The sequence below is a fragment of the Gadus morhua genome, chromosome 3 (assembly GCF_902167405.1).
Source record: "Gadus morhua chromosome 3, gadMor3.0, whole genome shotgun sequence".
Taxonomy (NCBI): domain Eukaryota; kingdom Metazoa; phylum Chordata; class Actinopteri; order Gadiformes; family Gadidae; genus Gadus; species Gadus morhua.
This window is the reverse complement of record NC_044050.1, coordinates 28,626,017-28,653,920: the sequence shown is the minus strand read 5'-3', so window position 1 is coordinate 28,653,920 and position 27,904 is coordinate 28,626,017. Positions and strand designations below refer to the sequence as shown.

The window sequence follows — 27,904 nt, the reverse complement described above, 5'->3', positions numbered from 1 at the left end:
CTGACTGTCTGTCACATTTCACGCTGACACACACGGGGCGCACAGACACACACTCACACACATATTATCCACACATCCCCGGTTTGTGGTACACTTGAGGAGCGTGTGTCGACGGGTAAGTTGCTCTCAAACTATTTAAGTCGTCTTAATATCCCGATTCACGGCGGAAACCGAGAGACGGTGTCTTCCTTTTATTCTAAGCGATTATTCTAAGCGTTATTCTTTCTTTGTAATCTGCGGTTGGACACTTTTTTTTTTACCCATTATTTTGCGCCTCGGTGGTTCCGCCATCCACGGATAGGGCAAAACACACCGTGTCCCTGGTCGTTTCCAGACCCGATCCACACACGGTTTACGGTTTATCTCGTGTTTCCTTCCAGATTTGGCTCTTTATTAAGCGCCCCGTTTAAAGGGATCGAGGCGTGGGAGGCTGGCGCTGGGTCTACTGGGAGGGGAGGAGGTGGGTCCTACTGGGAGGGGAGGAGGGGTGGATCAGCCTGCCCAGCGTTACGCAGACTGGTTTGACAACTTCGCATGACGCCAAAAGTGGCCAAAGTCCTGCTAAACTCGGTGCGTAAAAACAACACCGCCGCTCCGTAACGACCGCATAGGACGGCGCCGTGACGAGGCTGGAGGACGCTGCGCTTTATCGGGTTCATTTAGTGTTAGCTAGCGCAGCTACCGCGCTGCGCCGCTCTCTTACCGCGCCGCGTCCCTCTCCTACGGCACCACGCCGCGTTGCTCCCCTACCGCGCCGCCGCTGTTGTGATTAAAGGTTTCAAAGCGAGGGGGCTGATTAGTTTCCCAGGGTCGACTCATAGTCCCGCTCATGTGTTAAACATGAGGAGACTGTGGTGACCGGGGGTCTTTCTTCATGACTAACCCAGCCAGCGTTTCCGTTTTGCGCTGCGTGTTCGCCAGAGAGTCCAACTTGTGGGACGCGGTCCAGTCGCAGAACATTTGGCCGTTAAAACGAGCGAGTCTCCGCGACGTGTTGGCTCATGTGTTCATGTTGTGTTTAGGCTGAGATAGGATGTGTGTCGTGATCCACCGTAACGCTGCCCCCCATCCTTCCCTCATCTCCTGTATGTTCAACAGTGTCTGAAAGCCCCTTTATGTGAGAGAGAGGGGGGGGAACCAGAAGAAAAAAGAGGAAATCCCCGAAAGGAAATGCCAATCGCAGCCACTGGACAACCCACGACTCAGGATCTACCCAGGATCTACCCCCGGCTGCCCGCCACCACCCCCGAGCCGGTCCCCAAAGGAGCTGATTTATTTGACGAGGCGGGGGCGGCCGAGGCTGCGGAGCGCACAGAATACGGGGGTGCAGAGGGGGGCCGTGGACCCCCCGGGGGCTACAGCGCCTACAGCCAGAGCGGTCCGACGCGATCCCCTCCCCCGCCGCCACCGCTGCCGCCATCCGCCTCCGCCTTCCTCTTCCACCCTTACGACCCCCAGCTCGTGGCCATGGAGCCCCCGAGGACTCGCTCGCGATCTCGTTCTGGATATTACCAGCAGTACGCCGGTGCTGGGAATGGGAACGGGATTACCGGGAACGGGGTCATGGGATCTAACCACCATCAGTATCAACTTCATCAACAACAACAGCAGCAGCAGCAGCAGCAGCAGCAACAGCAGCAACAGCAGCAGCAGCAACACAACGCCGGTTGCGCACAACTTGCTCACAACAACCACTCGGAGAACCAGGCGCGACCCTCTGGAAATAACAGCTCCTCTGGCATCCAGAGGCTCTCGGCAGCCGGCGGAGCGCACCGCATCTCAGCCGCAGGTAAGCTTCTTCACCTGGGTGGGTTGCTTGTGTTAGCTGGCGTGGTTTGGGAAAGGGAGGGGAGGGGGATTTAGAAGCGTAAGAGAAGCCATGCTGTTTTATGAGGTGGGTGTGGGACTGTGGGTGTGTATTCATGTAAGTTAATTTTTAATTAGACAAGGTGTTTATTGTGGCTATCGCGAGTGTTCATCAGTACGCATGGGGTTGTGGGTCAACCGTCTTTTAAGTCTCTAATATAGAAGGGAATGGTAAACAGAAGCTATTTTGGCAAGTGGTTACACAGCATTTACCCGTCAATAACTATGATATAATGTAGGGAAAGCGTCTGAGCTGTCTGTGTGGATATACAGAGTATGAATACACAATGATATACGAACCAGGCTGCTAAGGAGTCCCCCATATCGTGCTCCCCCGTTCTTGTATCCCCCGCGTCTCTCTTCCGACACGAAGGCAGGATTACGCGGTACGGGGGCTTATTGGAGCCAAGTACACTTCAGACAGATATGTGTCGAATCAACAAACCTGAAGCCCGTCAAAACCTACAGGTCGTTTTCTCTGCAAGCGCCGGATCATAGTCTGTTTGTTGACAGAATAAAAAGTATATTATTTAAGGCATGCATGGCCACACTGAAAGTATCACCGTCTCCATCGGTACGTTTATTGAAAAGGTGGTGAGTTTATCGGCTCTAGGATCGAACCGTTGGCACGCAGGCTTCAGTTTGAGCCGGCAATGAATACCTGGTTGATCCATATTATGGGATGTAGAATGTGCCTCTGACGATGGCAGGCTATTAACGTCCTGTTTACACACACACACACACACACACACACACACACACACACACACACACACACACACACACACACACACACACACACACACACACACACACACACACACACACATACACATACACACACACACAATGATAATTTGTGGCCTATGGAAAGGCTCTCTTTAATCTAAAAAAACAAAGAAGTTGATCGGCATGATTATTCGATGTGATTGCAATCTCGACTCCAGCTAAGTTTCGTTGACTTTAAAGCGGAACAGATTCATGATCTGTGTGTTGCAGTACTTGTGCAATTTGTTTTTCTTAATTCCTTTTTTTCGATTCATAAAGGTCCTGAATCAGACTGGTTTTATGCCAGCTAATTATTTTGTATAGGTGCATTCCTCAATAGATGATCCGTTTTTACAAAGAAGAGTGTAAGCTGAGCAGTGGTTTAAAGATAAATAGTGGAAATACCAGTTTTGGGGGAGTGGGCATCAAAACAAATCTGTTTAGAAATGAAGTGTGTGTGTGTGTGTGTGTGTGTGTGTGTGTGTGTGTGTGTGTGTGTGTGTGTGTGTGTGTGTGTGTGTGTGTGTGTGTGTGTGTGTGTGTGTGTGTGTGTGTGTTTCGGACACTATCCACCCCAAACAAAGAACAACAACCTTTGTATACATTTAATATGACAATAACAATCAACTAGCATCTCTTTAATATCTGTAGGTGAACACTGACCTAGCATCACAACCCGTTCTCAATAGTGCCATCCTTATCTCTCTCTCTCTCTCTCTCTCTCTCTCTCTCTCTCTCTCTCTCTCTCTCTCTCTCTCTCTCTCTCTCTCTCTCTCTCTCTCTCTCTCTCTCTCTCTCTCTCTCTCTCTCTCTCTCTCTCTCTCTCTCTCTCTGCCTTGGATCAAACATACTGCAGGCCTGATACGGGCAGGCTGTAGGCGTGTGCTGTGCGTGTTTGCCTAAAAGAAAACAGTTCACACGCTGCTCGCAGTCCTTGGCAGATAACACTGCTGGCCGAACAGATTACAGTTTAATTAGCTGATCCGCGGCTACAGGACTAGCTACAGTGCGGTGTGTTACTAGGGCTGTTTCATTGGCCTAGCTGTACATGTTAACGGGTGGAATATTCTGGAATAAACACACACAGAGCCAGGCAGCTGGCTAGTCTGGGTCTCCCTATGTGCGACACGCCTTCATTAGCAAAGCAGCACCCCCACCCCCCCTTTCACCGACAAAATGGGCCCTGCTAGTTTGAAAGAGACGCTAGGCCTGCCTTGCTCTATTCTTCCCACGGCAGTCACCTGCGTTGGGCATGAAAGCTAATGATGTCCTTCTCTCTCTCAAACACACGCGTGGACACGCATACACCGGGGCGCACACCACCACCCTTGGCTGGCCTATTCAGCCCTGCCAAGCCCTCAGAAATCACAAACCACCGAGATTCAAAAATATTCCCTCTGAGAGTAAGGCCTTGCATATGTTAGGTAAACGACCAGCGCACACACACACACGCGGTTTGCCTATGGGAGCCATGTTTGCGCCCTGTATCGCGGCCTGACGAGTGTCGTTTCCTCCTGCAGTCTTCTCGTTTCCTCTTCCTTTCATGCCTTTTTCGTTTTGGCTTCGCTCGCCTCCCTCTCTCTCCTCTTCTTCTTCTTCTTCTTCTACCCCCTCTCCCCACTGCCGCGGTGTCCTAGCAGGCTTTTGTCTTGCAGAGGGGATGGTTTTAATGGATTGTCCGGAGCAGAAGATGGATGGATGGCTGCTCCTCCTCCTCCCCCTCTCTCCCCATCTCCTCCTCCCCTTCTCCCCCTCTCCTCAACCTGTGTCCGCCACCCTCCACCCTCACTCCACCGCAACGTGGAAGAGGACATCCTCCCTTTCTGTTGTTGTTGTTGTCGTTTATGTTAGGCTGGTTGTCTTGGCAACCGTCTTTTTTTATTTTTTATTCTCTTTTATAACCCCCCCCCCCCCCGAGTTAAAAAAGAAGCAGAGGAAGTCGTGTCGTGGTCCTCAGAGTTCGGCCTGGACCCAGATAAAGGCTGGCCTTATTATACAGTCCATTATTTACAACCCGTGATTCTAGATTGATCTAGTTGCCCTGGTGGATCTGTTAAGTGTTTTACCCTCGGTTCCTCTCGGTTATTTCGATATAAACACGCAGACTTCTCTGTACAGCTGGCAGTGCAACAACATGGAGGAAGCGGTGTTGTGTGCAGAGAGTATGGAACATTCTTTCCGATGTGAACGTGGGTTTGTCAACAGGCCGGCCCCGTGGTCCGGTGGAGATTTGCGGGTCACACGTTTGGCCGCGCGAGCCCAGGGGCTGGGAACCCGTCGAGGCAGGAAGTGAGTGTCTTAAGCACATTAGGGAAATCAAGCTCCGTTGGAAAATATGATCGCAACGACCGGATAGAAAACGTGGCCTCATCTCTCCGCGCGAGCCATCCTTTTCTGTCCTCTTTCTATTTCAAATGCACACTCTCTCTCTCTCTATCTCACTCACTCAGTCACTCTCACACGGGGGGAAAGTGATTTGCAGTAATATGTATGGGGCATGTGGGAAAGAAATATAATGGAGTTTCACTGGGAAAAGGGAGATTGAAAAGTGTAGCGGAGGCAGCCGTCGGACAGAGGGAGCGTTCTGTGGGCGTGCGAGAGGAGGAGGAGGAGGAGGAGGAGGAGGAACGGGCTGGAAGGTCAGGGACAGGAAGTGTGTGTTAGTGAGCGAGGGAGTCGGGGAAGGGGAGATGATTAGGCTGAAGAAGGGGGCGCAGAAAGGGCCGCCCAGAGGGTGAATAAGGTCATTTTTGGAGGGAGTGGTGGCGGGAGATGTGGGGGAGGGGCTCTCTGTGTGTGCTCATGTGTGTGTGCGCCTGTGTGTGTGTGTGTGTGTGTGTGTGTGTGTGTGTGTGTGTGTGTGTGAACTTATGTGTGCGCACGTTCTGTGTGTGTGTGTGCTCGTGTGTGTGCACGATCGGATTGTGTGTGCGCACAAACGTGATTGTGTGTGTGTGTGTGTGTGTGTGTGTGTGTGTGGCTGCTGACGTAGAGGAAGAGGGGGGGGCTGGAAGTAGGGCAGGAACAGGCCTGCCCACTCCTGGCTCCTGGCTCCAGGCCCTCTTCCCGGCAGCCACGGGTGCAGCCGGCCAGGCAGGGCTTGGCCCGGGCTAACCTCTCCTTCCCACATCATTCCTTTGGAGCGCTCGGGCCTTGGCAGCCGAAGCCTCCGCTCTGAGCCTGAGCACAGACCCAGACCTGCTCCGCTCTCCATCTCCCTTCCACCGCTGTGTTCCCCCATTTATTAGCTCTTGTTTTAGCCGTTATGCAAAGTGTATGCAAAGCGTGCGTGTGTGTGTGTGTGTGTGTGTGTGTGTCTCCTCTCAGAGGGGGGGGGGGGGCTAATACCTCCCACTGAGAGAGCTGTGCTCAGTGGTTGAATTGATAAATAAGTTTGTTGTGCTCGTGAGGCTCCGGCGACATTCAGCCGTGTTGACAGAGAGCGGCGGGACTCTTTTGATGGGGAAGGGCTGCGTTCATTCAGCCATTGATTAGAATGTGAAGGAGGCTTTTCACCCGGCGAGAATGACACCATTTGCCAGGGGCTGTTTTTCTTTTTTTTTTGGTTTATTTGAGATGGGCTTCACCGATCCAACACACCGGTGTTGATACACTGGTTGAACTACTTCAAAATGTAACTGACAGATTCAACCGAGCACGAGGCTTTTGCCTTCAGGCCGATTTCAGCATTGCTTGGGCGTTCATTAGCGCCCAAGTAGTAAGTGTGTTGCTTTAGGCTCGTGCATTACTTTTACATTTACCTTTATATTTAGGGGATTTAGCAGACGCTTTTATCCAAAGAAACTTAGAATATAGTATATTTGTCAGAAGAAAGAGAAACAATAGATCGCTTTCGGTGAAGTAAGGATGTTCAAATATCAAGCACTATAATAATTGTTAGGTTAACCCATTCCCCGTATGCAACAAAGATAGCTAGGATAAGGTGCTACACAATGCCAAGTACACAATGCTAGTTTTTTTTATTGAAAGCAAAGCCCTTATTTTGCATCTGTACCTACAGAATACAGAAAGAGAACAGCATGTTTCTTTAACCAAAAAGCTTAATTACATTACATTTCATATTATTGATCTAAGGGAAAGGTTCTCTGAATGGAGTGGCTCCTTTCTCCCTTTCAGTACCCAGAATCTCTCTGTGCTGTTGACCTTCTCGAATGTATCCCTTTCAATTTCTATATCCATCTCTCTGTCTGTGTCTCTGCTGGGTAGCGCCTCTCGCAGAGGGGGAGAGTGTTATTGGCGCTGGAGTCAAAGTGAGAAGAAGTGAGACGTGTGAAGGAGTGGTTGAATGTGTTTTCCTATGCCTGCACAAATATTTTCACAACTTAAGTGTGTGTGACGTTAAGCCCAGCCTTTGGTTTCGTTTCTCTCTGGAGACCGACCGAATGAAGTGCATGGCTGCGCGCACGCACGCACACACGCACGCGCGCGCGCGAAACACACACACACACACACACACACACACACACACACACACACACACACACACACACACACACACACACACACACACACACACACACACACACCACACGAAAAACACACACACACACACACACACGCACGAAAAACACTCACACACGCACACACGCACGAAAAACACTCACACACGCACGAAAAACACTCACACACACGAAAACACACACACGCACACATGAAAACAGGCACACACACACGCACATTAAAACACACACGCACGAAAACAGATACACGGTAACGAGCGAAAACACACACACACACACACACACACACACACACACACACACACACACACACACACACACACACACACACACACACACACACACACACTCGGGGGTTGTGAAAGGATCACGGTGACATGCTTTATCGGCGGCGGTGGCTGACCCAGGAGCAGCGGCTCCACTTCAGGGCAGATCAACATTCAGAGCGGGGAGACTGCAGGGAACCAGTTCCCGTCCCAGTTCCAATCCCAGTGCTGCAGTGGGATGATTAGAGCCCCCCGCCCGCACGCCCCCCAGAACCCCTGCGCTGTCAGGATGGGTGTGAGGGGGGGGGGGCGGGGCCTCTGAGTGATTAAGAGTGTGTTCACGGAGTCGCGTGGAGCGACACGGAGGAGAGCGAGAGAACGGCGAGGAAGAGGAAGAGGAAAGGGGGAGGGATGTGTTGGGAGGTGGGACGGACGATGGCTGGGTGATCAGACGGAGGGGGGGGGGGGAAGGGTGCTGATGAAGTGACGGACGATGGCTGGGTGATCAGACGGAGGGAGGGGGGGGGGAAGGGTGCTGATGAAGTGACGGAGTGTGAGAAGTATGATGGGGAGGTGTGTGTGTGTGTGTGTGTGTGGAGGAAGGGAAAACGGTAATGGGAGAGTGGGGGTGGGGGGGGGGGGGGGGGGGGGGGTAGGGAGTGGGGAAATGGATAGAAATAGCTGATGCACTCTCAGGCTTACAGAAAATCAATAGCAGTCAAGGAGGGAAGACACAACCCCCCCCTCTCTCTCTCTCTCTCTCTCTCTCTCTCTCTCTCTCTCTCTCTCTCTCTCTCTCTCTCTCTCTCTCTCTCTCTCTCTCTCTCTCTCTCTCTCTCTCTCTCTCTCTCTCTCTCTCTCTCTCTCCTCCCCCTGTCTCCCTAGCTCGCTCCATCTCTCCCTCTATCTATATTCTATGACTTGTCCAGCCTTCTCTCTCTCGTTCTCTACCCATTTTGTCCTTATCTCTCTCACACACACACACACACACACACACTCTTTCCTCCTCCCTCTACTGTCCCTCTGCTCTCTTCCTCCCCCCTTCTCTTCATCCTCCTCCATGTTCTCCCCCCCTCCTCTCCCCCTCCCCCCCCCCCCCCCCCCCCCCCCCCCCCCCCCCCCCCACCCCCCCTCTATGCCGCTGCTATGTGCAGCCCACAGAGCGGTTTATCTCGTCCTTTACTCTCGTTCCAACCTCTTCTTCTTTGGTCTCTCTCTCTCGCTCGCTCGCTCGCTTTCCCTCGCTCTCTGTCATCCCCGATACAGCCTCGACTCCCTTTGCCTTTCATTCCCGTTCCCTCCCGGCTCTAATCTCATGGAGTGTGTTTACGTTTCGCGCGTGTACACTGTACATACCAGTCCTTTAACCATTCGCAGAGTGTGCCTGCCTTGTTGTTGTGCGTGTGTGCGTACATAGCGTGTCCAGATTGTCGTACTCTATAGTGTGCGTCTTAAGGCCCCGCTTCACCACAAGAACGGGACGACACCGGTCAGCGCTGTACAGCCCATGCGTGTGGATAACTCCTCGCAAAATCACGCACACAACAAACGCCAACCTATGCGGGAGTCTTGGTGGCTGCTGGTGACAGATCACTGCCTCGTATTTGTGTTTATAATAGGATGTACCCTTGTCCATACTTTCATCCACTGTATCACAGCATTAGAAGGGCCTTCTAGACCATGAGAGGGCCAAGTAGGATTGGCCCCGAAACAGGTGAATGCAACCATCTGCCCAATGCTGCCATATAGACTACAGAACAGCAGTTACGTTCACATTTAGGGTATTTAGCAGCTGCTTTAGTCCAAAGCAATTTACAATGAGTACATTTGTCAGAAGAAAGTACAGTACAGTATGGATGTTTATAGAAACAAGTGCCAAACACTTACAATCTATAGGTTAAACCCATTCCCTGTATGCAAGAGAGATAGGATGAGATGCTGCACAATGCTTGGTACTATTTTTAGGTGCAAGGACGTACGACATCCAATAAGTAATCGTTCACATCAGGACTAAGTTTTGTGCGCCTTCAAGCACATGACAACATTAAAAGCTCAGTCGATGAAACGGCAGTGAATATCCAACACCATATCCAAACACCCTGGCCCTCCCCCGTCTCACCCACTCTGCCTCCCATCCCACTCTCCCTCCCCCGTCCCACTCTCCCGCCCGTGGGTGTCCAGAACGGCGGTTGTTTACACGGCCAGGGTCCTGCGTGCAGAAAGCATGCGTCACTCTACACCCCGGACATGATGTCTCGGACACATTCTCAGGGCTCTAGAATCACTCTGGGTCCCAGCAGAGAGTGGGTTTGGCTGAGCGACTGGGGTCTGGTCTGGGAATGTCCCAGTACAGAGGGGGTTTTAGGGACTGGTCTGGGAGTGTCCCAGTACAGAGTGGGTTTGAGGGACTGGTCTGGGAGTGTCCCAGTACAGAGTGGGTTTGAGGGACTGGTCTGGGAGTGTCCCAGTACAGAGTGGGTTTGAGGGACTGGGCTGGGACTTTCCCAGTACAGAGCGGGTTTGAGGGACTGGTGTCTTACTGGGAGTGTCCCAGTACAGAGTGGGTTTGAGGGACTGGTGTCTTACTGGGAGTGTCCCAGTGTAGAGTGGGTTTGGCTGAGGGTCGGGTCTGGAAGTGTCCCAGCACAGAGTGGGTTTGAGGGACTGGTCTGGGAGTGTCCCAGCACAGAGTGGGTTTGAGGGACTGGTCTGGGAGTCTCCCAGTACAGAGTGGGTTTGAGGGACTGGTCTGGGAGTGTCCCAGCACAGAGTGGGTTTGAGGGACTGGTCTGGGAGTGTCCCAGTACAGAGTGGGTTTGAGGGACTGGTCTGGAAGTGTCCCAGTACAGAGTGGGTTTGAGGGACTGGTGTCTTACTGGGAGTGTCCCAGTATAGAGTGGGTTTGGCTGAGGGTCGGGTCTGGAAGTGTCCCAGTACAGAGTGGGTTTGAGGGACTGGTCTGGGAGTGTCCCAGTACAGAGTGGGTTTGAGGGACTGGTCTGGGAGTGTCCCAGTAGAGGGTGGGTTTGAGGGACTGGTCTGGGATTGTCCCAGTACAGAGTGGGTTTGAGGGACTGGTGTCTTACTGGGAGTGTCCCAGTATAGAGTGGGTTTGGCTGAGGGTCGGGTCTGGAAGTGTCCCAGTACAGAGAGGGTTTGAGGGACTGGTCTGGGAGTGTCCCAGTACAGAGTGGGTTTGAGGGACTGGTCTGGGAGTGTCCCAGTAGAGGGTGGGTTTGAGGGACTGGTCTGGGAGTGTCCCAGTACAGAGTGGGTTTGAGGGACTGGGGTCCGACTGGGAGTGTCCCAGTACAGAGTGGGTTTGAGGGACTGGTCTGGGAGTGTCCCAGTAGAGGGTGGGTTTGAGGGACTGGTCTGGGAGTGTCCCAGTACAGAGCGGGTTCTGGCAGAGTGGGGGTCCGTCTGGGAGCTCTGGCGCCACTGAGTCATCAGAGACCCCTCTGGTTCAGGGAGGACGCCCGCTCTGTTTACGTGGGCCTCTGGTGATCCGTGAAGGGGCCTCTGTACAGCAGACGGTCGGGCTCTGCCAGAGCGCCGCGCTGAAGGTTGGCTCTCTCAGTTGAGACTCCTTTTAGATATTCTTTTACCTGGCATTAGGGCCCATGCTTACCTGGAGCGGCTAAATCCTTTTTCATTTATTCATGGTTTCGGGGGGAGGGGGGGGGGGGGGGGGGGGGGGGGTTGGGTTCTTGTGTGCCACAGCACGAGGGATTGAGGAATTAATTTTTTTGCATAGTCTCTCTCTCTCTCTCTCTCTCTCTCTCTCTCTCTCTCTCTCTCTCTCTCTCTCTCTCTCTCTCTCTCTCTCTCTCTCTCTCTCTCTCTCTCTCCCTCTCTCTCTCTCTCTCTCTCATTTATATATATTCCTTTTGTCTCTCTGCCGTCTTTGTTGTCAATCACAGTCTCTCTTCAAAGGCAGCGTGGAAAAAAAAAAAAGACGGCAAACTAACGACAACAGAGAGGTGGTGCTGGAATAAAATAAAACGGCCTTCAGAAGCCTCAGTGCTCACCCTGATTCGCTCCCACCCCATCTCCCCCCCCCCCCCCCCCCCATGACATTCTTCCCCCCCCCCCCCCCCGACCCCTTTGCGGTGGGGGGGTGCAGCCGGTCGGGGGTTGCCCTTGGGACAACATGTCCTTGGTGGTGGGACCGCTGCCACCATCTGTGGTGGTGGTGGTGGTGGTGGTGGTGGGTACGGCCGAAAGGCGTAGCGCCGCGGATAGAACCAGCGCTCGGAGAAACAATAACACCGGCGTGTGCACGGAAAGAAGAAGAATAAAGCCGCAACACAACAGACAAACAGGAGATGAAAGGCCACGAGGAAAACAAAAGAGTAAAAGTCTTAGTCGGGGAAGATGCGAGCGGGGGTATCGTCAGAGAGCTCTGCTAATCCAGGATTAAGTGTGTGTGTGTGTGTGTGTGTGTGTGTGTGTGTGTGTGTGTGTGTGTGTGTGTGTGTGTGTGTGTGTGTGTGTGTGTGTGTGTGTGTGTGTGTGTTCACACACCGTCTACAGTAGACCCTGTTCTGTTTTGTGTGCAGTCTTTTTTTTATTTGAGTCCTAATGTCACTCACTTTCTTTTACACACACAGACACAGTCATACACACCCCAAGTAAAAAGCACTTAGACGCGTGGGCTGGGATCTGTGCTCTTAATATTTTTAATCCGGTTTCAAAACAACAAATGCAGAAAATAAATCGAGTGGGGAACAAACACAAACTAATCAATTGTGCATTTCAAGAATATCTGCCTGATATTCTGCCTTGAAATGTTTTTCGGGGGAAACTGTGTCCCCATTTCAGCCGTTTGTATTTCCCCTCTCATAGAATGGACTCGTCTGTTGAGCCGTTCTGTTGTTGTAGCCTGTGTTCAGTGTTTTCTTAGGACCGGGAGCAGGACAGTCTGTCTTCTCGAAGTGTTCTGTTGGAGCGCAGAGTTGCCAGTATGGTTTGAAAACAGACTGGTGCTAAAGTGGAGCTAAGAGAGGCTGCGCACTCGCTACGAATCGGAGGCTGTCTCTCGCCCGCTCGTACTCCCTGTGTCGTTCTACCCGTGGCAAATCATTAAAAAGAGATAGGTCCAACATTTTACACCCAGCCGTCCAACCAGTGTTTAATAATGATGATGGTGGTTTCTCTGACCTGCCACCAGTGCCAACCGTGTCTATGGAGGCCAGGATGCTAAGCCTCCATTTTGCCTTTTCCCAGCAATAGCACATTCCATTTTGTTCCGGTTTTACTTCTGTTTACCGATCTAAAAGGCTGATGTAAAGGATGAAGAGGATCACGTCTGAACCAGAACGTAATCCACCAACACTCGGGTTTCGATTTGCAGAACTGAGAAACAAACTCGGGTGTATTGTTTTGGCCATATATAGATATACGTCAGGTACCTCTTCCACTGTTATTCTGATACGCTTTGTGTTCGGTGTTGGGGGGGAAGGTGAGCAGTGAAGGGGTAGGGCATACTTCAGTGACAGCAGGTCATGGGCTGTTTAATCCCCTCCGAGGCTAACTAGAGCGATGAGTTCTGCATGTCTGATCCGTCCTCTCTGTCCTCTGTGTAGGAGCCACGGGGGGAGCCTACCACTGTCACCCCGAGCACGCGTACGGAGGCGAGAGCGACAAGGTAAGACGTCAACACAACCTGGTTTTACTTCTAGAGATGTTGCCATACCATTTTTTTTTTCCTTTACGATTCCTGAACTTGAGTATCGGCCGATACCGAGTACAAACCGATACGGCCTCTAGCATTGTAACTACTAATAGCGCTTGTTCTTATTTACGGTGACAGCAATGTATTAGTCGGTTCACTATTTTTATACATCTATAAATATAATAATACATTTGTATTCTTGTAGTTAAGCCTGAGCATTCATGTTTTTCCGACTTGGTATCTCGAACGCACGTCGGTCGGAGACGACGCGTTTCCAATTCCGATATCCTACCTCCAACTATTAACGAATGCAGCTTAACACCGGAGTGTTTGTGATGTTCTCTGCCTGTGTAGTAAATTAGCTTCTCATAGTCACGTGATCGGATCAAATGCATGAACTTGCGTACTCGCCGATACCCGATACCCATCGGAGGAATCTCCTATACTGGTATCGGTATCGGAACAACTCTAGTTATGATGTCTAGCTTGACCCCGACACTGCGTGCCACACGCCTCAGATCGCAGGCAGAGCTCCGCCTCCAAGCCTGCAGTTTGTTTGTTTATCGACTGCCAGGAAGTGACCGAGGCTTCGCTGTGCTAAGATTGAGCGACGGGAAGGGTGGTAGGATATCCCATGACGACAGGGTCGAGACGAGACCCCTCGGAGGCGCAAACACCGCGAGCACAGGCGCGTGGAGCTGATCTGGAAAGGGATGCAGGCTGTGTGGCCGGGCTGGGGATGAACGTCAACAGTTTGTTTTCACACCTCTCCGGTGAAGTCATCGCTCTCCTCTTAGAGGGAGCGCAAGCGGTGCTTTGTGGTGCGGCACTTTCTCGAGACTTGCTTTGATATAGGACAAATAATGTTGGTGATTAGGGAATAGTGTGGCGATTAGTGAACATTTACATTTAGGGGCGTTAAGCAGACGCTTTTATCCAAAGCGACTTACAATAATTACATTTGTCAGAAGAAGAGAAACAGCAATATATCTCTATCGCTACAGTCAGGATGTTCATAGAAACAAGTGCCAAGCAATCGCTAGGTTAACCCATTCCCCGTGTACAACAAAGATAGCTTGCTAGTTAACATGGGATCGTTTGCTGAAGATTAGCGCAGTTGGTGATATGACCTATGCGTCCTGTTTGCTTCTGGCATTTGAATAGTGGGTCTGGAGGCTATGTGGCATTAATGTGAAAGGAACCTTGGTTTTAAAGTGTGTGTGTGTGTGTGTGTGTGTGTGTGTGTGTGTGTGTGTGTGTGTGTGTGTGTGTGTGTGTGTGTGTGTGCGCGTGTGTGTGTGTGTGCATGCACACGGCGATAGAGAGAGAATGGGCCTCTCTATGTTTTGGTTCTTGCTATCGCAGTGTTGACGTGAAAACCAGAACAGCTGCTCCCAGCACTTCCTGTGTGTGGGTAATGTGTGCGCACGTTGTGTGTGTGTGTGTGTGTGTGTGTGCACGTGTTATGTGTGTGTCTTTTCGCTCTACTGGGTAGGGACCAGAAACCGGTGAGGGCGTGTGGAGCGCTGCGGGTTCAGGGTGACCGTCCAGTTAGCGGCCGCGGCTTTGTGTGAGCGGTGCCAGTGTGGACATAATGAAAGCCACCAGGAGGCTGCGTAGCCCCCCCCCCCCCCCCCCCCCCGCTCACCCCCATCCCCTCCCCCTGGTCCCCTACCCCCTCCCCCGGGTCCCCTACCCCCCCGCTACGAACACTGCAGAACATAATGGCTGCTGCAGAACAGTACAGAATGTATTTGTACTCTGTTAGGAGTGACTTGTTCTTTCTGCATGTGTGCATGTGTGTGGGCATGTGCGTCTGTGTGTGTCTGTGTCTGTGTGTGTGTCTGTGTGTGTGGGCGTGTGCGTCTGTGTGCGTGGGATGGGCCCTGGTGATGAAAGTACGTCAGCAAATTTACTCTTTTAATTTCGTGGCTCAATCGTCTTAAGAACACAAGTGTGTGTGTCTTTGTGTGTCGCAGAAACTCCCAGTCCTTATGAATATTGCGCCTCCTTGAGCACACACACACACACACACACACACACACACAGACACACACACACACACACACACACACACACACACACACACACACACACACACACTCTGTCTTGGCGGCTCCCACTAACGGAGGCAGACAAGCCCATCAAAGTTTCATACTAATGGGCGCTGCTCTCTGCATGTGTTCAGACAGGCGTCCGCTGCATGCATGTATGAATGTGTGCATGTGTGTGGATTATTTTTCTTGTCTCTTTAGATTTTAGGCCTGGGGGAAGAGGGAGGGAGGGAGGGGGGGGGGTTGAAGGCAGACAGGCAGGCAGGCAGGCAGACACCAGAGATGGGAGGGGGGGGGGCGAGGGGGGCGTTCATATCTGACACACAGATCGGATCACTAAGGGGGACGAATTATTTTAAGTAGAAATTGTTTTTTGTTTTATTCATTTTGCACATTTGATCCATCTTATGAATGTTTTTGTTATGAAGTCTGTTTCAGACACGCCCCACAATATCACATACAAATCCACACTCGTGTCCTTTGTCCCATCACCAAGACCAAAGACACGCCATCTGGGCTTTATACTGCAGTACCACTAGACCCCTAACGGAGACCTCCATCTCAAGGAGATGTAAGTCCCAGCCCCAACACAACACCAAGACAAACACACAATCCAGCCCCAAGACAAACGCACAATCCCGCCCCAAGACAAACACACAATCCAGCCCCAAGACAAACGCACAATCCCGCCCCAAGACAAACACACAATCCAGCCCCAAGACGAACACACAATCCAGCCCCAAGACGAACACACAATCCAGCCCCAAGACAAGCACACAATCCAGCCCCAAGACAAGCACACAATCCAGCACCATCCCCACTGGATCGACCCACAACATCAGTAAACCTAGACACCTCCCTCTCAACCCTAGACACCTTCAACTCCACCACACTAAAGAACCTGAAAGATTAAGAGGAAACAGAAGGACTCCTACAAACAACACAAGGAATCAATGTCACGACATCCAACAACGAGACCTTTTCAAACCTCAAAACAAACGCCCCATACCGTGTACCACGCTTCAAGACAAGACCGCAAAACATCAACAGAGAAGGCTAGCAAACCTGAGCAAAAAATAATATTCTTTTTTTTTCATGAATCCCCCTCAATCTAACAACAACAATAGACTCAACAACCACGAAAAAAAACATGGCAACACAACTTTCTTTCATAAATAATAACTCTCTTCTAACAATCAACCTCCACTGCCCGCCTAGCCGCACCCGACCATCATCACGGGAGATCTTAATTCAAAAGCACAAATCCTCCTGGCCTAATACTCAGAATTATAGAAACAAACCTGGCCATCATTAGATTTCGATTTTAGATTTAGGGCATTTAGCAGAGGCTTTTAACCAAAGAGACTAAACGATATATTCCTGTCGGTCCAGTAAGGAACATGAACAGCAACTAACCCACCCATATCCACAGCGTCCCCTCCGCTAGCCAGCTAAATACTCGACTTTTTAGGAGGCCAAGACCCAGCTCCCATCCCCCCCATCACAGCATCCTTCACTAACGCTGTGCTGAGAGCACTTGCAAGAAAAATATAAAAAATACAACTACAAAAGCAAAGGGGGAAAAATGAGAACTAGATGATCAACAGAACTGAAGACACAAACCAACCAACTCCAGAACCAGAGGATGGACTAAAGGGCTGATTATGGTCCCACTTTCACGCAACGCAATGACCACGCAGATTATGTTTCTGCGTCGGGTTGTAGTGAGCAGACCAATTACAGCCCTTGCTGCTGTGTCGCCACGACGGAATGTTAAAATTTTTACGAGGCGCACGTCCGGCCCTTGCGGTGGACGCAAGGAGGGTCCGCAATCCCCTCGCGTTGCGTGAACGTGGAACCATAATCGGCCCTTAACTCGCGCCGTGGAAATGAAGACAGCAGGACAGCAAGGAGATCAAGGCGTTCAATGGAAATACAACCACTCACACCAACCCCCTCGCTTCAACTAGACGGACAGCTGATGCACAGTAGCACTTTTCAAAGAGCATTCCCAAAATGTCCTCTCCCACCCCACTATGCCACACTTTGACCCTATATGGTATGTGTACACCTGGTCAGACACAAACTCCGTTCGGACCGCCCGGCGAGCCATAAGCATCACTAAAATAAAGATCCATCCTAAAGAAAATACAAAAAACAAAGCAAGCGGAGACGAAAAAAGTTGACCCCATCCTACTAAAACAAGACCCTGACGAATAGGACCTTGTCTCTTAGCTCCACACAGTCTGTATCATCCTGGGCCGCATCTCCATGATTCACAAACCAAGAGGAGACCCACCCACCAACGATCCACCCTCGACGGCCATATCGGTCTCCTCAGTCATGTTGGCAAACTGTTTGAAAGAACGAGCACAGCACGACGCCCCGATCACACCGAGCACAAAGGCACACCAGGACTCCACCAAGAATGCTTCCGCAAGAACAGATCCACCACAGACGACACCATTCTCAGCCTCTCAGAAAACATGCCAAAACAGCTCGCTTCAAGAAAGAACTCACTCTGGCAATGTTCTGCCACTTTGAAAAGTAATCAGACAAACTCTGGCACAAAAGACTACTATACAAACTTCTGCACCCATAAATCCAACTCCACCATCCACCACAATAAGACTCGTCCACAACTTCCTCCCACACTTGGAAATAAGAAACCCGGTGTTGGAATCCGGCCATCTCATCACCATTCACCCCATAAGCAGGAGTGCCACAAGGGGCAGCCCTGAGTCTCTGTTGTTCAGCATCTTTATTTCGGACATTTATGCTTCTGGACCGACTTAAAATCACCCCCAATTGCTTGCTGCCAAAAACAATCCAAAGGCACCAATGAAAACTTTTCTCACGGTCAACATCCCTCTATGGAAACTCTATCCTACTAAGCCACACTGACACATTTCTTGGAGTCAACTTAACCACCTCCAAGCGGGGTATCATCAGAAACCATACTCAAAGTCTACACCAGTTACATCAAATGGTTAACTGAATATGCCATCCTGGATTACAATTCAAACTGACGATCCAAAACACAGTAATGAACAGACTCCTAATGTACGTAAACACACAACCCATTCTACCGATACCTAGCCTCGATACCATCGGATCCAATCGACCGGAGATATCTCCACCATGTCACCGATAACGTGTGGGTCCAATCAATCATCTCCGCACAATGGACGATGAAAAGCCTTCTTGTACATCTGACCAAGAACCAACCCACCTGAACCTAAGAACCTGCACTGCAGCACACCTATGTCCTCCAGCTGTCACTCATCTATTCATTTTTATACTTTTAAAGGATTTAATTTCAGTTCTATACTTTCCTTCCTCATCCATCATTAATTGATTTTCTTATTTTTTATTCAAACACAATTCTTGGATTTATTATATTCCCTTTGTCACTTTAGTTTATTTTGGGTCAACCAAAGTCTTGGTGAATAATCACCAGCTTCCACCGAAAACAATTATAACACAAGCTGTTAAAACGAACACCCGAAACACAAAAAATACTAGAAATGAAAAGGGCTGAAAAACTAAGCAACCAAAACAACGTTTAAATTCAGGACCAGAGGTAGAAGGCTCTCCAAAGAGAGAGCAAGTACATTGTCATTTTCGGCATTTAACCGACGCTTTTATCCAAAGCGACTTAGAATAAATACATTTGTCAGAAGAAAGAGAAACCACAATTTATCGTTGTCGGTACAATAAGGATGTTCATAGAACCAAGTGTCAAGCACTAACGATCACTAGGTAACCCATTCCCCGTACACAACAGAGATAGCTAGGATAAGATGCTACTCGATGCTAAGTACTGTTTTGAGGAGCCAGGACGTACAAGACACGATAAGCGCGCTTAAAGAGGAGGAGCTCGGAGCCGTCTCCCCGCGCAAAGATCTGACTTGAGGGGTACAACGGCGGGGATGGGAGGGGCTGACCCCCGGTATGGATATGAAAATGGGCACAGAGACTGTCCCTAGGGGCTGGTGTGTGTGTGTGTGGGGGAGGGGGAGGGGGGGGGTACTGGTAGGGTGTGATGACAGCAGTAGAGGAAGAGACACAGATAAAGGGGGGGGAGAGAGAGAAAGAGGTTGGGGGAGAGAGAGAGGGTGGGGGGGAGAGAGATAGAGAGAGACGGGCTGGCTCGTACCCACACTGCCATGGATCAATTTGCCTGATGGCCCGTTGCCCTGCTTTTAAATGTTTTGAATGTCAGATACCAAAGGAAAATAGCTTTTTGTTCAATCTAACAGTGAGAGGCTTTTTGAAGGCTTGCGGCTCCAGAAATAAACGAGGCATTTCCATGTCGTTCAAAACTGTGAGGTTACATTATTTATTGACTTCCTTCCCAAACTAATTCCGACTACATGCGGACTGAATTTCCAGAAATCTGTTAACGATTAATCTATATTTTATTCCCCCCGAATGTGAAGAATATGATTCTGTCTTCACTCACATTTGATCTTGACGCATTCCTGTTTTCTTTTGAGTATTGCTGGGCCTTGAGTCACCGACAACCCACTGTTAATCAAACCTCTGCTCGTCAACCGTGCTTCAAATCATCTTTCATGAATTAATTCACTTATTCCAGTTTTATTTATAAGCATCAGTACCACAAAAAGAAAAGAGATCATATTCTAGTTTATTCCAAGGAACACGCATGTGATTATTAATGTGTTCACAGGCCTCAGCAAACCACCCAAAATTTCAAAATGGAAAGTGTTGCAACCCCAGTGCTGTCCCTCCCAGCTGACCCAACACCCTGTGCTTGCATAACACCGACCGCACCTCCAGAATAAAAGCCCCCGACTGCACTTCCAGAAAAAAAAACCCAGACCGCACCTCCAGAATAAAAGCCCCCGACTGCACTTCCAGAATAATAGCTCCCGACTGCACTTTCAGAATAGAAGCCCCTGACTGCACTTCCATGATAAAAGCCCCCAACTGCACTTCCAGAATAAACGCCCCCGACTGCACTTCCAGAATAAAAGCCCCCGACTGCACTTTCAGAATAAAAGCCCACAACCGGCCTAGTAAAGTCATACGCTTTTTGGTAGCCTAGAACCCATTTAGATCAATGGCTCACAGTGTAATGCCATTCAATAGCAGGCTAACAAGTGCATTAGCAACGTCCGAAACGGATCCGGCTTTTGGTTCCCTGCCTTTGTCTCTCGCCCGCTCATGGACCTCGCTCTCGCTCCTTCTCGCTCGCTCGCTCCACCACGGCTAAATCAATGGTCACCTTTTGCGAACCCTCCTCAACCCGACCGCTTGCGGCGGGAACACCATTTGAAAGCACTGACCTTAAAACCACTTTCTGTGTGCGCCTCTGCCCATGGGGAGGGAGGGGGGGGGGGATCGATGGCCCCCCGGGTATCAGGCCGGGTCTTCTGGGGGCCCCGGCCTGGGTCGGGCTAACGGGGCCCAGGGCAAGGGGTGTGTGTGTGTGTGTGTGTGTGTGTGTGTGTGTGTGTGTGTGTGTGTGTGTGTGTGTGTGTGTGTGTGTGTGTGTGTGTGTGTGTGTGTGTGTGTGTGTGTGTGTGTGTGTGTGTGTGTTGATGGCCAGCGATCGCCGCCGTCACTCGAGACTCCGAAACGGATCTCTCCCCAGAGCGGAGTGGCCCGTCCTGGCGCCTCACGCACGCACGCACGCGCACGCGCGCACACGCACGCACGCGCGCACATAGAATGATTCACACACAGAAACACGTAGAAAGATACACACACGCACACACACACGCGTAGAAAGACACACACACACACACACACACAGATGCCTGGTGTGTCATCCTAAGCCACGACCCAAATCTGATCCATGGCTCCTGGGCCCCTACGGGCTCCGAGGCCCCACATAGTCCCGTCCCCCCCCTCCACCCTCCCATCCTCCACCACCTTCTCCGCCTCCTCACTCGCTCCCGCCACCACCTCTCATCCGTCCAACTGTCACCCCCCCCCCCCCCCCCCTGCTCCCCCCCCCCCCCTTCGTTTGATCGTCCGCTCCTCTCGTTCTCTCGCTCGTCCAATCCTATCGAGTATCACCGCCTCACTCTGGGCTGAGTTAGGTCATTCTTATCATTAGCCTGCTAGCTCCCCTTAAGCACGCTAACTCGCCAAGCTCGGGTCAAATATGAGCCCGAACGGGCGCCGCAGCATACTGTGTGTGTGTGTGTGTGTGTGTGTGTGTGTGTGTGTGTTTGTGTGGGTGGTAGGTGAAGAGATAGGATACCAGGACCCAGCCGTTAATGACTATTACTAGTCCTGCTTTGTTGGAGCCACAGAGATCGCCTCAGAGCGTACGGGTGTATGCTTCTGCTGCACAGTGGCAGCTACGTGTGCGTGTGTGTGTATGTGAGTGTGTGTGTCAGTGTGTGTGTGTGGGGCTGCTCTCCAGCTGTTTCCTCTTAGCTACCACGCTGAGCTTTTTTATGTGCGTTTGTGTGTGTGTGTGTGTGTGTGTGTGTGTAACAGAAAAGTGTCGAGACGCTGAGTCATTTTAATCACACTTTTAAAAAACGTCCTCCCACGCCGATGGCAACGCAGGGGAGGTAGGGGGAGGCGAAGGGTCTGGGTGAGGGGGAAGGGAGAGGGGGAGGAACGTGGCCAACATGGCAACACAAACTATAGAATATCGCTGTATAATGACGGCCCTTTTTGTACGACTCTGAGCAAGAGAGAAGACCGGTGACTATCAGATGACCAGAGTGAGTGTGTGTGTGTGTGTGTGTGTGTGTGTGTGTGTGTCCGTCCGGGGCTCACAGAGCAGAATGTCTAGGCCTCCTCACTCTGCCAGTAAGAGGGTGACTCACGGCTCAGTGGCTGAGTGGCTCGGTCTGGGAGCTGGCGGCTCCACCACCACCACGGCCAGCATCGCGACTTGTTTAGACCCAACCGGGCCGACTGCATTGCTCAGCAATGTGCGTTCCAGAGGCGCCTCTCTCCGGTAAAGGGTGTGTCGTCGTACCCATGTGGCTACGTAAGAGAGCTCTGCCTCACAGCCCTCCCCCCCCCCCCCCTCGCGCGCCCCAGCCCCAACCCCCCAGGCCAGAAGCCTCTCTGTTCAGACGCAGACGCGCAACACATGCACACCTTTACAGGAAACGCTGTGAGTCAGAGAAGGAAGGCTCGTGTGTGACGTCGGAGCCCAGCGGCTGGTCTGTCATAACAGGAACCCGCGCGCGAGCGTACTGCTTTAATTGGGGCCAGGGTTGCCCCCACCTACCGTGGGTCTAGGGGGTTGGCTTAGCTCAGGAGGTGGAGGGGGTTGATTTGTAACCGGAAGGTCGCCGGTTCGATCCCCGAGGTGTCCCTGTGCAAGGCACCTCGCCCTTATTGCTGTCGTCTTGCCTGTTTGACTCAGCCGTGAACATGCGTCTAAATGGCTGCAAGGCGCTTTGGATAAAAGCGTCTGCTGACTGCCCTAAATGTAAATGTCAATGCTAACCTGTTCACCCCCCCCCCCCCCCCCCCCCCCCCCCCCCCCCCCCCCCCCCCCCCCCCCCCCCCCCCCCCCCCCCCCCCTTCTGCAGAGCGAGGACAGCCCCAGCCCCAAGCGCCAGCGGCTGTCCAGTCAGTCGGTGCTGGAGCAGCTGACCTCGGCGGCCCCGCCTCCGCCCACGCCGTCCCCCCCCATCCGGCCCTGGGAGCTGGGGCACCCCAGCCGCCGGCCGCCCCACCCTCACCCCCACCCTCACCCCCACCCCCACCCCCACCCTGCCTTCCACCAGGAGAGGTGTCTGACGCCCGGCCGCCAGAGACGCAGGTACGAGGGGGGAGGGTGTGTTTACAGAATGAGAGTGATGAATCGTGATGATCAGAATCGTTGGAACGCGCGCGGTCATGAGACGGTGATGACATCATCGGAACGCTGGCGTTGGATTGGTGGAGAGCTTCAGACTCATCTCTCTCCCTCTCCCTCTCCCTCTTCCTCTTCCTCTTCCTCTCCTCCAGCCCCCCAGCGAGGCGTCAGCGGGGCCGCCCGGCCAGACCCTCCCGCCCCCCCCCCCCCCCAGCCTCACCACCAGCCCCCCCACCAGCACCCCTCCCCCCTCGGCCCCGGGGCCCGCCTCTCCCCCGCCGACCCCCAGAACGAGAACTACCACCACCCCCCCCCGCCCCCTCCGCCGCCCCCGCCCGCGGCCCCCCACCCCCCCGCCGCCGCCGCCGCGCACCACGCCTTCCCCGCCCACGCACACGCCTCCTACGGCCAGCCCGCCTCCGTGGGGGCCGGGGGGGCGCCGCCCCCCCCCGCCGAGGAGCCCAGGGCCTTCCACCCCCCCACCCTGTCCTCACGCCTGCTGCACCACCACCACGCCCACCACCACCACCCGGCGCACCCCCACCCCCACCCCCACCCCCACCACCACCACCACCACCAGCAGCATCCCCACCCCCACCAGCACCACCCCCACCCCCACCAGCACCACGCCACGCAGCAGGGGGCGATGGTCCTGGACCTGCACGAGCAGGTACGTCTGTCAGGCCTCCCTCCTTCCCTCCCTGTCTGTCTGTGAGTCTGTCTGTCTGTCTGTCTGTGAGTCTGTCTGTCTGTGAGTCTGTCTGTGAGTCTGTCTGTTAGTCTGTCTGTGTGTCTGTGAGTCTGTCTGTCTGTGAGTCTGTCTGTCTGTGAGTCTGTCTGTCGGTCTGTCTGTCTGTCTGTCTGTCTGTCTGTGAGTCTGTCTGTCTGTCTGTGAGTCTGTCTGTCTGTCTGTGAGTCTGTCTGTGAGTCTGTCTGTGAGTCTGTCTGTCTGTCTGTGAGTCTGGCTGTCTGTCTGTGAGTCTGTCTGTCTGTGAGTCTGTCTGTCTGTCTGTGAGTCTGTCTGTCTGTGAGTCTGTCTGTCTGTGTGTGTGTCTGTCTGTCTGTCTGTGTATTACGGGGAGGGGGCTCATTTGATCGTGATTCGTGGCTTCACTTGTGTCATCAGATGGATTCAAAGATATGCATTTAGTCCGTTTCTTCAATGCCATAAACAGATGAATCGTTGCGTTCTTCAGCGGACGCTATGGTACACAGTGCGTGTTCTGTTGTCACATGTTAGCAGGATCTCAAAACCTGTTGTACCGGCCCTCAGATATCCATGTAACGTTGAATGGCCGCTCCATTCTGATTCACTGCCCTCCTCATGTGCACACATACATGTGCTTGTCTGTACTTCCATACGTGTGCTTCTGTGTACATACATGTGCTTGTGTGTACATGCGTGTGCTGGTGTGTTGTGAGTGCTGACCGGTTTCCTCTCCTCGTTGCAGCTGCAGCAGCAGGGTAGCGTGCCCGTGTCCTACACCATGACCCCCGTGCCCCCCCACGGCCTGGCCGGCCCAATGTGCAGCGGCCAGCACCTCCCCCCCGCCTGCTCCTCCCAGCAGCAGGTTCCCAGCTGCAGCGTGGTCTTCAGCACGGGCCAGCACTACCACCCGGTGAGTAGCATTACCGCCCGGTCCAGCAGCCCCATCCTGCTCCACTGAGGTGGTTCCCAACCTATGGGTCGGGGGCCACTAGGGGTCTCTTTATTTGCATACGGGGGCGCAGGAAATTGCTAGCATATGCTATAAAGTAATTTAAAGGGAAACCGCAGGAATACGAGTTTTGGGCTTCATTGAGTTATTACTAAGGGGTGGAAGTCTTTGATGTGGTGACAAAGTATCTTGGATTAATGTTGCTGTGGAGACAAAAATGTGTACAAATTGCAGTAATTGCTAAATGGTATTCAGAATTCAGGCAGGTACTTGGTATTCTATCTGTCACCCAAGAAGTGATGGAGATTTAACTGTTTGTACAAGATGATGTTAGGATGAAGATGAAGAGGCTAAAATGCACTGTATGTTTTTAATCTCATAATCTAAACTTTTAAAACATAGACCCCCAATTTAGATGATTCAAAACGAATTGAATGTAGTAAGGAATATCTTTCTTCTTTAATGTTGAAAAAAAACAAGATATTTCAATTGAAACACTAGTCAGTGCACTTTGGTGTTGTACTCTATTTAAAGGATTCTTACCCTTTTCTCTCTAGATTGGGGACTTATTTCAGTAACAGTGATAAAATGGTATGGATGACGAAGTAAGAGTACTTTTAGGAGTAAGAGAACATGAGCACAGTAACGGCCTGAGTCTGAGCAATGGCATTGGTATCGGTGCATCCCTAATAGTATTACAATATTGCAGGATCTGCATTGTTGAGGTGATATGTGAAAAATATATGTTTGCCTTTGAAGGGTCGTGTAGATATTTGATGTCCTGTATATACAAACCGACTGCCTAATGATTGAGACCCATGAGCAAACTACCCCGGAACACTGGGTGTTTACTGGAGGGATGCGATGGTTCACCGACAGATGTCCGTCGGGTAGCAAACGATTTGAGTGGCAGCAGACGCACAAGAGTTGGAGTTGGGGCAGTCGCAAACAAATTCAGAGCTAGAAACGAGGTCAAGGGTCGAAGAGGTTGGGGGACCACCGTCTGGTGTCTCAGCCCTCAGCCCACCCCCCCACCCTCCCTGTCCACTTCACATGACTAGACATACTGCAGGGCAGTGGTTCCCAAATGGGGGTACTGCAGGGGGCACTCAAAAAATATATATAAATAAAAAAAGCCAACAATATTTTTTTTTTCAAGAGAGGGTTTTCAATTCTGAAAGCTAGATAATAGAACGGGGATAGAATAATAGATCGGGAACATGGAGTGGTTGAAACGTAAATCTGAAAAAGTTCTATGAGGCACCTGCCAATGTTTCTCACTAAATTGTGAGTATTTGCACCCTTTTAAGGTTCATGTCAAACACAACGCACAAACATAATATATGTTTTTCTGCCACATTTTATTTTTGTGCTGGTGAAGGGGTTACTCAGCGGAAACAATACCTTAGAGGGGGTGAACTAGTGGACAAAGTTTGAGAACCACTGCTGTAGGGTGTACTGGTAGCCTAGCACAGAGCACAGTGGCCTGCTGTTGCGCGTTGGCCTCCCTCTAGTGGTGGGAGGGGGTATTAACATGTCGGCGGTCTCCGTCTAACTGTTCTTCTGTCTGCCCCCCCCCCCCCCCCCCCGCCCGCCCTGCCTCCAGATGCTGCAGGCCTGCTCGGTGCAGCACCTCCCCGTGCCCTACGCCTTCCCCTCCCTGCTGTCCAGCGACCCCCAGTTCCTGCTTCCCCCCCCACCCCACCTCTCTCCCCACCTGCCCCCTCCCGGCCCCTTCCTGCCCTTCCAGGCCCAGCAGCCCCGCTCGGTGAGAACTCACTCCATCAGCGCCCTTCACACTGTGGTCTAGAACCGTCTTTGGTTCGTTGGGGATGCATCTAGGGCGTTTAGCAGACGCTCTTACCCAAAGTGACTTACAACATACACTTATTGTACGTTGTACTTCCTGGCACTTAGTGTACACACTTATTGCATGTTGTACGTCTTGGCACTTAAAAATAGAACTTGGCATTGTGTCTTATACTAGCCATCTTCGTTGTATACAGGGATTGTGTTAACCTAGCTCACAAGCCGTTTATTTTGTATTCTCCTATACAAACAGTCACATGAGGTTATAGTTTATAGTTTTGTTTCTATCAAGCACTTTAAGGTGCAATATATGTATGAAAAGAAAACATTTCAGAATAGTGTTCTGATATTCTAACTAAATAAATTAAGGTATACTAAAATAATCATATCTGCTGATAATGTGTTTCTTGTAAGGTTTAAGCATGACTAGTCATGACCATCATTACTTCTGGTTGTCTGGTCGACATCAATAACTAAACGTACTGACCGCTGAACGAGAAAATAGTTAGAAGATCTCCATTGGCATCGTGCAAACGCACAATGCACCCTTATGATGGCATCCTACAACACAGTGCTCTGGATAAAAGCATCCAGCATGCATGATTGATTAAAGGCCACCTTATTTTTAACCGAGGTGCATTGTTATCATGACTACTGTTGTGTCACATGCTGACACGCGTCGCGTTCTCTCTCCGCACAGCCCCTGCAGAGGATCGAGAACGACGTGGAGCTGCTAGGCGACCAACTGTCAGTGGGCGGGGGCTACAGCTACCCCCACCACCCCCACCACCACCCCCACCACCACCACCACCAGCACCAGCAGCAACAGCAGCAGCACCAGCAGCAGCAGCAGCAGCAGCAGCACCACCACCACCACCACCATCAGACCCCCTCCTCCCCCCTGCAATTCCTCTCCCACCACGACCCAATGTCGCAGGAGCTGTTCACCGTGGTGAGCACTAAGCACGCACACGCCAAACACACGCACACGCACAAAGGCAAGAGACTACTAATGGAGCACACGTACACACATTATTCATTTAACACACACACACCCGAACCTAACCACACTCACACACACATGCACACACTAATGATTTAGCAACCCTGCACACACACACACACACACACACACACACACACACACACACACACACACACACACACACACACACACACACACACACACACACACACACACACACACACACACACTACTGAATTAGCACCTCAGCTCCAAACCATCTGTCCATCAATCTATTGAGGTTGGCATGATAAACAACTCTTTAGTATCCGTCCAAACGATCTGATGTTTATCTATATATATGTATATATATGTGTGTTTTATCTTTCTCCAGCCCTACCCCCACTTCATGCCTCGGCGAATCACAGGCCGGCGCTATCGCTCGCAGCACACGGTGCCCCCGTCACCCTATCACCCCAGCTTCCTGCCGTACGTCCTGTGAGTGAGACTCCCACTTCCTGTTGCCCCCATGCAATGTGTTCAGTGCCCCCCCCCCC

The 27,904-nt window shown here is 51.7% G+C and overlaps 1 protein-coding gene across 1 annotated transcript in view; it reads left to right on the top strand.

Annotated features, from left to right (window-relative positions):
- The window catches only part of LOC115539782 (E3 ubiquitin-protein ligase RNF38-like), a 32,681-nt gene continuing 4,777 nt past the window's right edge, over positions 1-27,904 (top strand). Inside the window, 10 exon segments of the mRNA XM_030350577.1 lie at positions 1-115; positions 1,099-1,789; positions 12,970-13,031; positions 22,648-22,880; positions 23,069-23,135; positions 23,137-23,586; positions 24,368-24,535; positions 26,181-26,342; positions 27,084-27,335; positions 27,742-27,845. Coding sequence (XP_030206437.1) covers positions 1,171-1,789; positions 12,970-13,031; positions 22,648-22,880; positions 23,069-23,135; positions 23,137-23,586; positions 24,368-24,535; positions 26,181-26,342; positions 27,084-27,335; positions 27,742-27,845 — 2,117 coding nt within the window. The 5' untranslated portion in view covers positions 1-115; positions 1,099-1,170.